This window comes from Centroberyx affinis, unplaced genomic scaffold (assembly GCF_046629955.1).
Source record: "Centroberyx affinis isolate AG114_WGS23_722 - 3 ecotype Tasmania unplaced genomic scaffold, CSIRO-AGI_Caff_v1 ptg001094l_1, whole genome shotgun sequence".
NCBI lineage: Eukaryota > Metazoa > Chordata > Actinopteri > Beryciformes > Berycidae > Centroberyx > Centroberyx affinis.
The window spans coordinates 107,086-121,675 of NW_027279639.1; the positions used below are offsets into that span (position 1 = coordinate 107,086).

The 14,590-nt window shown below is 42.7% G+C and overlaps 1 protein-coding gene across 2 annotated transcripts in view; it reads left to right on the forward strand.

Moving 5' to 3' along the window:
* Nucleotides 1–14,590, forward strand: part of LOC139647578 (phosphofurin acidic cluster sorting protein 1-like) — a 57,815-nt gene that overhangs the window by 21,406 nt on the left and 21,819 nt on the right. For both annotated transcript variants that reach the window (XM_071523503.1, XM_071523504.1), the window contains exons 2-4: nucleotides 9,336–9,423; nucleotides 11,083–11,172; nucleotides 13,668–13,793. In XM_071523503.1, the coding sequence (XP_071379604.1) occupies nucleotides 9,336–9,423; nucleotides 11,083–11,172; nucleotides 13,668–13,793 (304 nt within the window). The remainder of the gene's footprint in view (nucleotides 1–9,335; nucleotides 9,424–11,082; nucleotides 11,173–13,667; nucleotides 13,794–14,590) is intronic.

Below are 14,590 nucleotides of genomic sequence, written 5' to 3' on the forward strand. Positions count from 1 at the left end.
ATTGCAAATATAGGGTATTAACTATGTAATCTGTTGCTCCTCAAACCAAAGCAGATCATCAGCATAACACTTCACCAGTGCTGCGATGTCACTTGTACACAACGCATAACACGCACACTTTGAGGTCGAGGTCAGTGTTGAGATGAATTACGTTGGGGTTTTTTTTTTTAATCTTAAAATGAAAGCAAGTAGGGAGAAAAAAAAAATGTGTTGACATCTTTACAGGCTGTCTCCACTCAGCGGAGAGCTATTTTAAGGCTGTTGTTGTCAGTTAGGCTTCAGCATGGCTCTGAACCAAACGCTTGTTATATTTGCTGTCCTACATGTTCTCTCTCTCTCTCTCTCTCTCTCTCTCTCTCTCTCTCTCTCTCTCTCTCTCTCTCTCTCTCTCTCTCTCTCTCTCTCTCTCTCCCTTTCTCGCTCTGTCTCCCTTTCTTACTCTCGCCGTCTTACCGAGCGTGTGCGTACATCTGTGCTTATGTATGCAGTCGATTTCACACCCAAGTTAACGTGTACGAGCATATTTGTTGACTCTCTGTCTGTTTGTGTGTGTGTGTGTGTGTGTGTGTGTGTGTGTGGATTTGAGCAGGAAGGTAGCAGATCCGAGGGAGCTGATGTAGCTTAAAACCTCACATGAGTTTTTTTTTTTATCCTGGCGTCCTCAATAGGATTATCGGTGGTCTACGCTATATTACCACTTTTTACACACATGCACACACACACACACGCACACAAGCACCCAAAAGATTAAAGTCTAAAGTTTGAGGGTCGTTAATATTGGGCTACTTGAGGTGAATGCGGTGAAAACTCTCTCCTGTTTTTTGGGGTTTTTTTTTTTTACATGTTTGTGTGTATGTGTGTGTGTGTGTGTGTGTGTAGGCTTGGCCATAAATCTGCCAGGATCAAAGCGGTTTAAGTGACTCTGGAAAGGTGACAAATAAGTGGATGGAGGGAAAAGGGCCTGGCTGGCTTCACTCCAAACATTCACACTAACACACACACACACACACACACACACACACACAAATATACACAAACACACACACACTGACTAAATCCTGATGTGATTATGTGTGTAACACGGCTATGCCTGTAGCATGTCATTAACTGTTGACTATGTGTTTCTGTGTGTGTGTGTGTGTGTGTGTGTGTCTGTATATGCTTGCCTGTGTGTGCCCTGCCTGTAGCTGGGTTTCCATCCATCCAAGCAAGTTATGATGTACTGCATTAGAACCACTGAATGGAAACAGCAAATATACAATAAAATTTCCTCAATATCGCAAAAACATGTTTGCACTCGCTTTAAGCAGAGTTTTATTTGTCTCTAAAGAAATGATACGATAAATGGATGAAAGGCTCAGTCTCATTGCTCAACAGTTCAAAAGTGGCTTTGGACTTCCTGAAATGTCTGAAATATATAAGGCGCCCATCACAACTGTATAGCCATTCATTGGTGCATTAAAATGGAGTCGCTCCCAATTTCCTTTTTTTTTTCTTGGGCAACATTTAAAAAATGTGCCTAAAATTCACTTGACATCAGAATGAAAACATAGCTTATGTGTGTCTTATCGTCTGTTTCTATCATCTATATGATTCACTGTGTGTACTGATGTGTGTGTGTGTATCCGTCCATAATGAGGAGTGTCTGGCCGGTCGTGTGTCAGGAACAGACTAATCCATGTAATGGAATGATAATGAGTTGGAGGAGAGGAGCGAGGGAAGCTAATAAAGGAGGAGGGTAAGACTTTCACTCTTTCTGTCAGCGACACAGCCATCGCTGCCATTGATCACAATTACGGAGGGGAGGAGGGGACGCAACGCTACTTAAGAGAGGAGATGGGGAGGAGAGGAGCGTACTGCCCAGGGAGGAGGAGAGAAGCCATTACCTCCAGGAGGAGAGGAGAGCGGGGAAGGGTTGAGTTACCATTACGTAAGGGAGGAGAGAGGGAGGGAGGAGGAAGGGAGTTGCCGTTAACTAAGGGAGGAGACGAGGCAGCGTTGACTAGAAGTGGAGAGGAGAAAGAAGTGGTAGAGAGAGAGTAAGAGAGAGAGAGAGAGTAAAACGAGCAGAGGAGGAAGGAGGAGAGGAGAGAGGGGTGGGGGGTGATGGTGAGATAAGAGGAGGGAGGAGATGAGAATGAAAGGACAGAGGCCATAAAAAGACGAGAAATAGATGGCGAGAAAGCATTGAAGGAGATAAAGGGAGGGAGTGAAAGTGGGAGGAGAAGAAGGCGTGAAGAGGGTTAAGAGCTGAAGGGAGAAAAAAACAAAGGGGACGTGGCGTGAAGGTCAAGTGGAAGGACTGAAGTAAATACATGTGTGTGTGTGTGTGTGTGTGTGTGTGTGCGGGAGCGAGAATGTGTGTGTACAATGTACTTAGTATGTAGCATGTTGCTTTGACACATGCCACAGCAAGGTCAACCCTCCCATGATGGACTGTTGTCAAGGGAACCATAGGCACCTGCCTCTTAAAGCCACAGGCATACACACACACACACACACACACACACACACACACACTCAGACATACACTCAGGCTCACACACACGCACACACACTTAATCTCCCAAAGTCACTTTGCAGCACATCTTGACGTTTTCATGCTTAAATTTCTCATCCATATTCATTTCCATCTTTCGGCCCCATAATGGGGGAATGATGGCAGCCTTTGTATTGTTGGCGAGCCAGACTCCATCTGAGACTCCTGCTGTATTTCAGATTAATCCTGGCTCCGCACAGCAAAGTCGAGGATTCATTTAGACACGCGAGGCGGCAGACTTGGGGATGGATATCGGAGAAAATAATGGAGGTTTCAAATTGCATATCCCTCCGCTGGGTTGATATTTGAAAGGGGTTTTGTGTGTGTGTGTGTGTGTGTGTGTGTGTGTGTGTGGGGACTACTACATTCGGTCTCCGAGACGGCTGCGTTGTCTTTGCTTGACAGATGCTGGCCTTTCCAGTATGTCAGAGGTCAATCTTCCCTCAGACATTATCGAACCGCTCTCTACCTCCGTCGGCTCCTGCCTTTCATCCGCCCGTCCCTCACTCCCTAAACAAATAAACAAACAAATAGCTGTGTGCCGCTGACTGCTGGGAAAACACGAGGCGTTATCAGCCAACGGGGGATTAAACATTTATTTAGTGGTGGTGAGTCAGATAGTGAGTGCGCACGTGCTCACGCACACACACACACACACACACACAGACTGTGAGGTCTTCTCCTGTCTGTCCCACAGAACCGTGGGGACGCTCTCTGACAAACTGATGTACTCAAGAGCCCACTGAGGACGCTCTCACACACACATACCCACATACTCACTCTCTCTGGCACGCTAACACACACACACACACACACTCTCCCTCTCTGATACACCAACATGCCCACACACACACACACAGGGGCGGTCTTATCATTAGGCAAAGAGGGCCCCACAAAAGACAAGAATAGAACTAATGTAAACTTTATTTTTTTATCAATTTTAAATAAACGTACTTGAAAAAACACCACCCTTTTTGTTACAATAAATGATTTAAATCTTGAGCCATGGTCACACACACCCCCCCCCACACACACACACTCAGTCAGGCTGCAGCGGGCTAATCCACATCTCGTTTGATTTTCCACTTGACTTTAAGCTCATTCTCCTTGCCACTGCATCAGAGAGAGAAGTAAAATGAAATAAAAAATAAGCAAAGCAACCAATGTTGGGTGGGAAAAAAAGTGCCCTTGCTTGATGCATACTTTGCTCAGCCCAATTTGAAATGTAATGTATAGAAAGGATAGATTAAAAAGGGAAAGGGTTGGGATTCAGGGGGGCCCCATGCTTGCCTTTGCCTAGGACCCCCAAATCACTAAGTCTGCCCCTGCAACACACACACCAGACACACAGCAGAGGGTCTTTCTCAATATGTACTCTTGTGTGTTCTTGTGTCCTCCATGACGTCATATCTAACGGATGAACGGGAAGCCCTAAGATTCATTGCGAGAACGATACTTCACGTCCAAACAGCACTACAGTCAGTAGTGCTGAGCCGGTTGAAACAGCTGGGAAGTCTCAAATTGTAAAGAGTTCTTGAGAAGTTTGTTCTCTCCAAAACTACTTTGGAATAACATTCTCCACACAGACAGAAGTATCGGCTTGGCGTTCTTGGATTTGATAATCACCTAGACAGTGAAAAATGCCCCACCCATCTGGTACTCCTCGCTTGTTAAAACAAACAATGAATGAATTATTTACAACTAATTGACCCAGGTCTTCTGTTGTATGCTGTTCTAATGTATTCTACTAGTACAGCTTCTAATAGAGCTACAGTAATTATGAAATGGAAAGACACGATATCTTGTACCAGTGTTGAAAATCCATGTAATTACAATATAGCGCCAAAATGAAAGTTTAGACAGCATTATTAGTTATCTGTAGCTGATTTTGGGTCCAACAGAATTGGGTCCAATGAATCAAAATGGCGGCTTAGCTAGAGTCATTAAAAGTCAAGTTGATTTGTTTGGGGTTTTTTTCATCATGCATTGTAGCCTATAAATATCTGCCAGCTGTTTTAATGTACAAGCGTGTTTGTAATTATTTGTGTGAGAAAGACAATGCTGTGCTACACGTTTTCCTTTTTCCGTTCTTTACTGTTCTGTTCTTTTTTGTTAGATTCTCCTCTACTCTGTACAATCTAATGCTTTTGGGTTTTATCCTTCTACTCTATCATACACTGATTTATTTTATTTTAGATCCTACTCTACATTCTGTGCTTCTCCATTTTGCTGAGATTGACATAATAAGGAGTGATGATGACTGTAGAGAACAGACAGGCAGACTAGGAGAGAGGGCAGACTAGTGAGAACTGGACTAGAGAGGAAGTACTTGTGGCAGGCAGACTGTTTTGACCTGTACCATGTGATTCCTCTCTTCTCCATGGTGAAAAGTAACTGTGGCAGCGGAGGCTGGATCTGCATGTTAAGCTTTCAGCTGACGCTCGTATCCAGAGGGACTTACAGCGAGTCTAACAGTAGAATACGCTTCAATTCCTCCCATACAAAGATCATAACAACCAGGGTCAAAGCCACAGTGACCTGACAATTTTCCTGTGAGAGCGCAAGAAAAATGAATAAGTGGTGGAATAAGAGCAGTAGAGTAGTCTATTCTTTTTCTCTCTCCTTCATGTCTTCCTCCCATTTTTCTGAGATTATATACTACTTGTTGTATTACTTATGAAATGTCTTCGTTGTTTTTCTCTCTATAGTTAATAATAGTGCTTCTGCTGTCTTGACCATTTTCCCTTCTAAAAGAGATCCTTGATCCCTAATCTGTACATATAAAGGTTTGGTAAGAACTGAAATAAATGTCTGCTTGGTGTGTACAGGATAGAAGTCTTGTGACAGCAGCAGAGTACAGATGTAACCGTTGCAGAAGTCACACTTTTACTAACATGTATGTATTGTGCAACAGCGAAATACCGCTCGGCTCGGTGACTGTGAATGTGAAGCAATTCAGTCGACTTTCCCGTAAGAAATAAAGGTTACAAAACGAAAGTTCTGCTTTAAACACAGAAGGAATTGATTTGATCATTTGCTGCAGTGTTGGCCTGAGTCTGGATAGATGTGAGGGAATGGACAGTGGGCACCACTGCACCCCTGACATGTTATTCGAGTCTAGATTTAACATGTGGGAGGAGTTTTAGGACGGTCCCAAAGCTATAACCAGCAGATGTCAGATGATGAAGTCCGCAGCGCTGTCATAAACATTTACTGTACATCTGCTGTCATTCACAAACTGCCCTGTCAGCTTTGTGATTGATCACCACCAGCGCTGTGCCAAGTCCCACAGTGACCACTTAGTCTGGCTGTCTGTGGTCTTCCTCTGTGCCCAGGATTTCAGCAAGCACCCTTCACACTGAAGTCCCTACTATAGATCTTATATATTATAGAATTCCGCCGGTGGCCATTTTGAATTTACGTCACACTCTGGGAGGGAAACTCTAGAGAGCAAGTGCAGCCAGCTATGTCCTTCTGATGTGTGCCAAGATATAAACATCGGCACAATCATTTATCATTTTACACATTACCCACTGACAAAGCTATTAGAAACAAATGGACCTCAAGAATCCAGAGGGATATAATTTCATATTTTAAAGTAGGCTTGGTCCACAATAGCTAGATACCGGAATGCAGCTAGCTTGTAGCTAACTAGCTAGTAAGCTAGCTAACCTCCCTACTAAATTGAAACAGTTGTTGTAGTTGCTGTTCCTGAGATTATGTGAAGTCCTCACTTAATATGTTGAACTAATACTAGTTCTTGATAGATAGCAGTCTTCCAGGTAGAGTTTCCCACCCCAAGTGTGACATAAGTTCAAAATGGCCACCGTGGGGAATTGTTTTACTGAGGTTAAAGGTGCTACATGTAGCATTTTAACATCAATATTTCATTAGCACATTAATTTTGAGACGGATATTTACTGGAAAGAAACAAGACCGCTGCATTTTACATTGTGTGCCACCGGGTTGGATTTTGCTGGAATCTGCTTGATCGCTTTATGACGTTTTACGTTTCACTTTGCACATAACTTTATTCCAGTTCGTCTATTCTAACCGTGTCGTTTCAACTTCACGTTAGCTTTTCTGAACACATATTCGCTCTTATCAAGGGCAGTTATCAGCTCTTATCCTCAAAATTAGTGCAAGCAACATCTAGTAGTGACATTTGAGACAGAAAGCAACGGGGTTTATGGGAAATGTGGTCTTAATTTTGAGAAACACACAATGCTATACGTAGCACCTTTAACCATCACTGCAAAAATCTCACCCCCCAGTTCATCATCGCTGACTCTACCGGTCCTAAATTGTTTTCTACATCTTTCTCTGTCTCTATCTGTCTCTCTCACTCTCTCCTTCTCCCTCGTCACCCCTTCACCCCCATCCGTCTTTTCCCCACTTCCCTAATGGTTTACACTGGGATGTCCAGTCCGGTCTCAAATCGACCCCTGGCACCCGTCCTCGATCCTCCGCCTGCCCCGCCGCCGCGTTTCATTCTGCTCAGATCCAGTAGCCTAGTTGTAAGCAGAAGCTGCACTTAGCCGCCTCGCCTATCAGAGGAACAAAATTGATTCGTTTTTATTCGGAGGTTTAGCCTCTCTCGCCCCTTTTTGATCTACGCAGTAAGCCTTGGGATCCAGGAGGAGAACACTCTAGCTCTCGCTGTTCGTCTTTCTTTGGACTCAAAGAAAGGCAAACAGTTATGGGTTATGGGTTGTGAGGACTAAAAGAAAGAGGAACGGCAGTGTGGTAGATTTGGAGCAAGGCCCAGGTGTGATGAGAGGGAGTTAAGGTGGAGGCTGCTGTCAGTGAGGGAGTGAGTAAGGGCGGAGTGGTAGATTTGGAACGGGGCCGCAGCCTTTCCATCAGTCTGCCTTTAATCTTTATGGTGGTCATTACAGGTTGCATTAGAAGCTCTCTGTGTGTGTGTGTGTGTGTGTGTGTGTGTGTGTGTGTGTGTAATCAGCACGTCTCCGTAGCTAGCTGTTATTATATAACCCCCTGTCTTGTCTGGGCTATTGATCTAGACTGCTTTATGTCTCTGCTGTCTTTCCTTTCTTGTCTTTTCTTATCTTTTCTTTTCTTGTCTTGTGTTTTGTCTTTTGTCTTTTGTCTTTTGTCTTTTGTCTTTTCTTTTCTTTCTTCTTTTCTCTTCTTTTCTTGTTGTGTACTCGCCCGTCTTGTCCAATCCCGTCCGCTCCACTCTAGCCCTTTTTTTCGTGCAAGTTGCTTCTACTTTTTAAGCGAACCCTTTGTTTTTCTGTCTTTCCCTCAGCTTGTTTCGTACCACAGTCTGTTTCTTGTGTTGTTGTTGTTTGAGTATTTAATTTTGTTAGTCTCGGTTAAATAAAGACAACCCTGCAAATCTGTACTTCTGCTTATTTTATACTTCTACTGTCTGACAGTGCATCTCTTTCGCTACACATCGTGTCAGCCGCTGTCATCCCCAGCTCTGCATTCTGTCTGTTGACATCTCCCTCAATTTTCTTGTCTCTCCCTCTCTCTCTCTCTGTCAGTCTCTCTCTTCTTTCTTCTTTGTCAGACACCCTGCCACCCTCTCTGTATTCATGGCTTTCTCGGCATCTCCTTTTTTTTTTATCTGTCATTTTCTTCTATCTCCATTCCACCAGTCTTTTTCCTCTCTTTCTCCCTCTCTCTTTCTCTCTCTCTCTGGTCCTTTGTCAGCCTGTCTGTCTCTGCCTCTTCCCTCTGCATACCGCTCTTTGTTTATCTGTCATCTTTTTTTTCTTGTGCCATCTCTGTATTTTTCCTTTGTTTTCTCCCTCTCTCTTCTCTCTTCCCTCCAGCCAGCCCCGCCAGGTCTATTTTAGTGGTTTTACCGTCTTGAAAGCCCTGGAGATGAATTATTGAACACACTGACCCCTGGCTGCACAGCTGCTGTTTGGGTGTGGTGTGTGTGTGTGTGTGTCGGTGTGTGTGTAGTATGTATGTATCTTTCTGTGAGTGTGTTTCACTGTTTTGAGTGCTTTTCTGTCTTTGAATGTCTGGCTGTGTGTGAGAGTGTGTGTTTCTTTACGAGTTGAGAGGTAGATGGTGTGTGACAGAGGTGCAAATTGTAATAATGTGAGCTTTTATTGTTCATCGTTTAAATGCTTCTCAAATAAAAGACATCCAGTATGATAGCGTGTGTGTGTGTGAGAGAGAGAGAGAGAGAGAGAGAGACAATTGTTTGCTTCATTTGGAAAAAGAATCCCTGACACCTTTTACAAAAATAGCAATCAAACATTCCTTTCAAGCCCTGAATCCAAGCTTATGTAAATGACCTATCATTAGATAAAATTACTACATGCACACGTTCAAATTTTATTTTTCATGGCATTTTTGCTTTATTTGATGGTCCAGTAGACAGACAGGAGAGATGGAGGAGACAAAGGATGACATGTGACCAGTTGGTTTCGATCCATACTGAATAAAGTGTCTTGATAGCGATGTATCTTGTGTGTTTTGATACTTGTGTTATGCATCTCTTATGTTCTTAACCTTAAGCATTTTATTATGTATAAAGGTTAACCTGCCAGACAAATTTCCCTTTTGGGGATGTCATCTTTATTTTATGAATTCAGCTGCTTATCCAGCAGAGCCAACTTGCAATTGCATCTGCAGCTACAAAGTTTTGAACATCATGGATTTTTATCTGCTTTGGTGTTGCCTTTCATAACATTACACCGTTTTGATGAGTTAACATAGCTTGCAGCCAAAGCACTATTTAGGTAGCTTTAATAGACAATGAAGAGAAAAAAATGTCTTCTAATAATATTTCTCCCTGTGTGTGTTACAGGCTGTTCAACCTGACTCTGAAGAAGCTGATCATGCTGAAGGAGCTGGATAAAGATCTCACCTCCGTGGTCATCGCCGTCAAACTGCAGGTACATGTTGTTTCTGCAGCCAAAGTATGAAATGGAAAAACCATAGCTAACAGCAGTGTGAGGGGAAAAAAGTCTCAGGGATGGCAACTTGAAACTTGATGACTAAAATAGATTTAATTCCACTCACAAGACAATGCTTCAGTTGGGGCAGCACATGGAAATAGATATACTTCATTGGTCACGTTATGATATTGAATGGTAACAATCATCATCAATATCATCACATTGCAGCAACTATAAGTAAGCAAAGATGGCAAAGAGCACATTAAAAGCCTGAAATTAAAGTACTTCAGCCCAATAGTGGACAGTAGTTTAGTGTTTAATTTAGGGCAAATGGTGCATTTAACTGCCCTTTTAAATTGTTTACTGCATGGTTAAAGTGCCTTCACCTAACTACAAGGATAAAAGATAGCATCTAAGTAAGTACTGAATAAATCTAAATAACTTCTCAATAACTTTATCCTTGCTGAAAAAAAAAGGATAAAAGGTTTTCCACCTCAGTGTTAATTCAGTAATTCTTTCTGCAGCTTTATTCATCAACAGTTTTACCTTATTTTAACCTTTATCAGGTGTGCCATACCAGCAGATGTTGAAATGCTGAATAAACCACAAACGGAGCTTTTTTTTCTATTTCACTTCTTTTCTTCATCGTTTTACCTTTTGTATGAAGCACCTGGTTAGGTTCTTTATAGCCAAAATACTCTTATGTGGATGCAAACAGGGGCGCAGCTAACTCTCTAGCAATTTTGCATTCTTATGAATTCTTTGTAAATTTCAACTTCAAGAGAGACAAAAATATTAAGTAGATGTATAGATTTCCTCTGCCGCCAATCTAGATAATATGATTTTGATAGAAATCTAGGAGTGCGCACTCCAGCAGCATGTTATTTTTTTCTACTTCTATAGGTTTATATACTTCCATTTAGTTTTCCCCTCTCCCTTTTCCACTCTTCTTACTCTCCTTTTTGTTTTTTATCTCAGTAAACAAGTTTCTGACACATAATACACTCAAAGCTGTTTTAATTTCTCCTTTAAGCCACTGTTCCACTCCACTGTTCCTCCTCTCTTGCCCTTTTCCACTCTTTTTTTTCACCTCCATCTGGTCTCATATCGATGTGAACCAACAAATTCTTTGTACTTCTTGACACATAATGCACTCAAAGCTGCGTTAATGCCTCTTTAATGCTGCAGCTCCTCTTCCAATTACCGCTCCCTGTCCCTTTTCCCGCTCTTCTTACTCCCTTCATCATCTCCATCTTGTTTTGTATCTAAGTAAAGCAATAAATTCTCAGCAGTCTCTGACACATAATGCACTTTAAGCCGTTTTAATTCCTCTCCGCCGCTGCTGTTCGCTCACTGTTCCACCCGTTCGTTTAGTCTCTGTCTTCTCCGATATATATCTCGCCTTCCTCCGAGTCGTTCTCTTCCTTCCCTCCTCCCTCGCTCCCTCTCTCCTTTGCTCCCTCGCTCCTCTCCCTCTGCATGTGGTTGATGAGAGCTCATTGTTTTGACACCGCGGGAGTTAGCCGGGGGGCGCTAATGGTAATCTCCTCCTGACACGGTCTCTCTGTCTTCTTTCCTTACTTTCTTTCCTCTCGTGTTCTTTCTTTTGTCTCTCTCTCTCTCTCTCTCTCTCTCTCTCTCTCGCTCTCTCTCTAGGGCTCCAAGCGGATCCTGCGCTCCAATGAGATCCTGTTGTCCTCGGCGGGGCTGACAGAGACCGACCTGCAGCTCACCTTCTCCCTGCAGGTACAGACACGGGGCCTCGGTCAGGTCGGGTCCCCATCATTCAAAAGCTTTTTTATTTTCCCTAGTGATATTTTTATTCAAGAACACACAGCAGCACTTGCAAAGGTTGAAAATGAAAAGAATTTAAAGCTGAATGTCTCCCAGTCCCCCCGTCACCTTCCATCCCCCGGAAAAACAACAACTCATACTTTACTGCCTGTTCAAACAAAGGGCAAAGACATGGCGCCATTAAGGGAAAAATCCACCAGCAGATATTCTCATACTGTTAGATATCATCAATTACATGATGTTCAGTGCATTCCACAAGTTATTTTGTGATGAAGTGCTACAATTTACTTGTTTAGTGTACCTGCTTTCCCTCAACCTGCCTCGTCTACTTCTACTTCAGTTAGTGATTTCCTACATTTCCCAGAATGCCTTTCGACAACACCCAGAGAACGTGCCTGAACTTGCTGCATTCAGATGTATGTGTTTTACGTGTAGGTGGAGAGAGCGGTGGCACTAATATAGTAAGAGCAAGAGAACAAGTTTTTCCAGTAGCGAAAAAGTTGGAGTCGCGCCCCTTTACTCAAAACACAACATGTCTTGTGGCTGCCTTGCATTCTGGTCTATTCAGGCTACTGTTGGTCTCTCTTCCTCTTGTTTGGATTCCTCCATAGAGAAATCCATAGAAGCCCTTGCTCTTTCATTCTGAGGGACTGACACCAAAACCTGATGTATACTGTTGATGTTTTAAATAGTTGAAAATGTTCCTACTATTTAACTCCATGTTAGCTGCGCTGTAAATATCTCAACATGACATCTTCATGAAGTCTTCTACATTTACTTCTATGATATACCACCAAACAAAATAAAACGGACTGAAAAATGCAAGGTACCCTGCCAATAACTATGTTTTTAACAGTGTTTAAGTCTTTTAGGGTGGATTTCTTTTCCTGTAAATCAGGTGTATTAGGAAGAAACACATACATATATTCAGGCACGTAAAAATAAATAAGGAAATACTAATAATCACACACAAACGAAAGCTAAAAAACAGAAAAGCAGCCATGTTGTGGGTAGTGAGTCATACAGTTTTACAGTGAAATCATACTGAAACAAGTGACTGCTGTTAGACTGACTGTTCAAGGGGATTTACCTTTCAGTTATGGGGAAGGGCGTTTTTTTGCCAGATGCATCACACACAGTGTAAATCAGAATCACTTTGTTTGCCAACAGCAATAAATATAAAAGATGTTTGCCGACATCTATAGATATATAGGTTATATAAGTAAATCTATATCAGTGGTTCTCAACCTTTTTCATATCAAGGACCCCTAATTTAGTTCACATTAGGACCACAGACCCCCATTTGATGAGATTTTGTCTCTCGGACCCAAATCTGAGAATATTTTATAGATATTTTAGATATGATTTTATCCAGAATTCCATGACTATGTACTGTAGGTAGAGAGATAACAGTGAAACTATGGTCAAAATAGTCATTCTAAAATGACAAAATAATGAAGTTTAACAATTCATCAATTTGCTGGGGAATGCCCTCAAGGACCCCTGGTGGTCCCCGGACCCCACGTTGAGAACCACTGTTCTATGCACTATATAATAGTATATGGAGATATGTTAATACAGATGTAAATTGATACAGTATATATTGAAATTCTTCTATTGTCTTCTATTGTTCTCATTTGTAAAAAAAAAAAAAAAAAAAAAAAAAAAGACAATATAATTACAGCAATAAGTGATATTATCAATGTTTCAATAAAAATACATTTGAAAAAAAAAAAAAAAAAGATTTTTGCCTTGGCAGCATTGGTGCAGAGATAAATCTGCAACTTTTAGAGAGTAGATTGCAGCAGAACCTGACACATAACAGTTTAAACAGACAAGATAATAGACAGTAGACTCTGCATACATACATACATACATACATACATACATTCTCTCTCTTTGCGCGTTCAAGCGGCACGACACACCGCACGGTTAATGCAATTCCCAGTAGGGTTTCTCCTGCTCTAAATCCTCCGTTTCCATTTCCACGTTTCTAAATGGTGCTGAAAGGTCAGGGGAGTTTCTCCAGCAGAGTGTGACCGAGCGCGCGGCGAGCTTCTCCAGACGTTACCCTGCGTCTTCCTACAGCAGCCGCGCAGGGAAGGAGAGCCCATTAAAGGGAACAGGAGAGTGGTTTCGTGGCTTTTTAAACATCGCTAAAAGCAGGAGCTGGTTCTTTTCCGTTTTGTAATGCGGCCGGTTACATCGTTAATGGCGGCTTATGTCACAGTTCGGAGGTGATTAAGCGATTTGTCACTTCGGGAAGCCAGAGACAGGTCAGCGGGTACGAACGCCTTATGCAACGAGTCATATCGCCCTAATTAGCCTGACCCAGGAAGTAAATGTCATCGGTACGTCACTCAATCAATCACCCACCTGTCAGCTCTTTGTGTGTGTGTGTGTCTGTGCGTGTATTCATGTGTGTTTGCCTGTGTTTGTACCCGCAGTACCCTCACTTTCTGAAGAGGGACGCCAACAAGCTTCAGATCATGCTGCAGCGCCGCAAGCGCTACAAGAACCGCACCATCCTGGGCTACAAGACCCTCGCCCTGGGCCTCATCAACATGGCCGAGGTATCGAACCGTGATTCAGTCTCACACTGTTAGATATCATCAACGTGTGATGTGATGTTGAAGTGTTGTAATTTGCTACATTGGCGTACCCACTTTCCCTCAACCTGCCCCGTCTCCTTCCACTTCAGTTAGTGATTTCCTGCATTTCCCAGAATGCCTTTCGACAACCCCCAGATAATAGGCATAAATTTGTGGAATTCAGTGTATGTAGGTGGAGAGAGAAATAGCGATAGCATGGTGACAGCAAGAGAGCGGGTTTTTCCAGTCGAGAAAAAGGTATAGTCACTCCAAAATGCAACATGTCTTGTGGCTGCATTGCATTCTGGGCTATTGAGGCTACTGTCAGTGGATAAATTGGTCTCTCTGCCCCTTCTACGATGGATTGTCTCCCTGTTTCTCCCTCTAACTCTGCAGATAATCCTGAATCTTTAACTCCAATTTACAGTAGAGGCCTTAGGAAGTTGTTGCAGGCAGAGGGAAGATCACATACATGCACACAATTCACTTCTCATCCACTTTGCCAGCCAAATGTCCCAGCAGATCTGGGGAGTTGACCCGGCTAAGTCCCGGTCACAGGCTCATTTCCCTATCCATCAGGCCTCTGCCTCCCTCTTCTATCCAATCTCAGTTTAACTAAGTGTCATACAGTGTCATCTTATGTGCCAACTGAATTTCATCCTGGATTGCGGTGTGTTCTCCTCCCAAGTGTATACCTATAATGTTGTTTCTGCCTTTCATTCAAATGCATTCTTCTCTTTTCACTCTCAAATTTGTATTCATAGCGGTGCCTCTCAAAA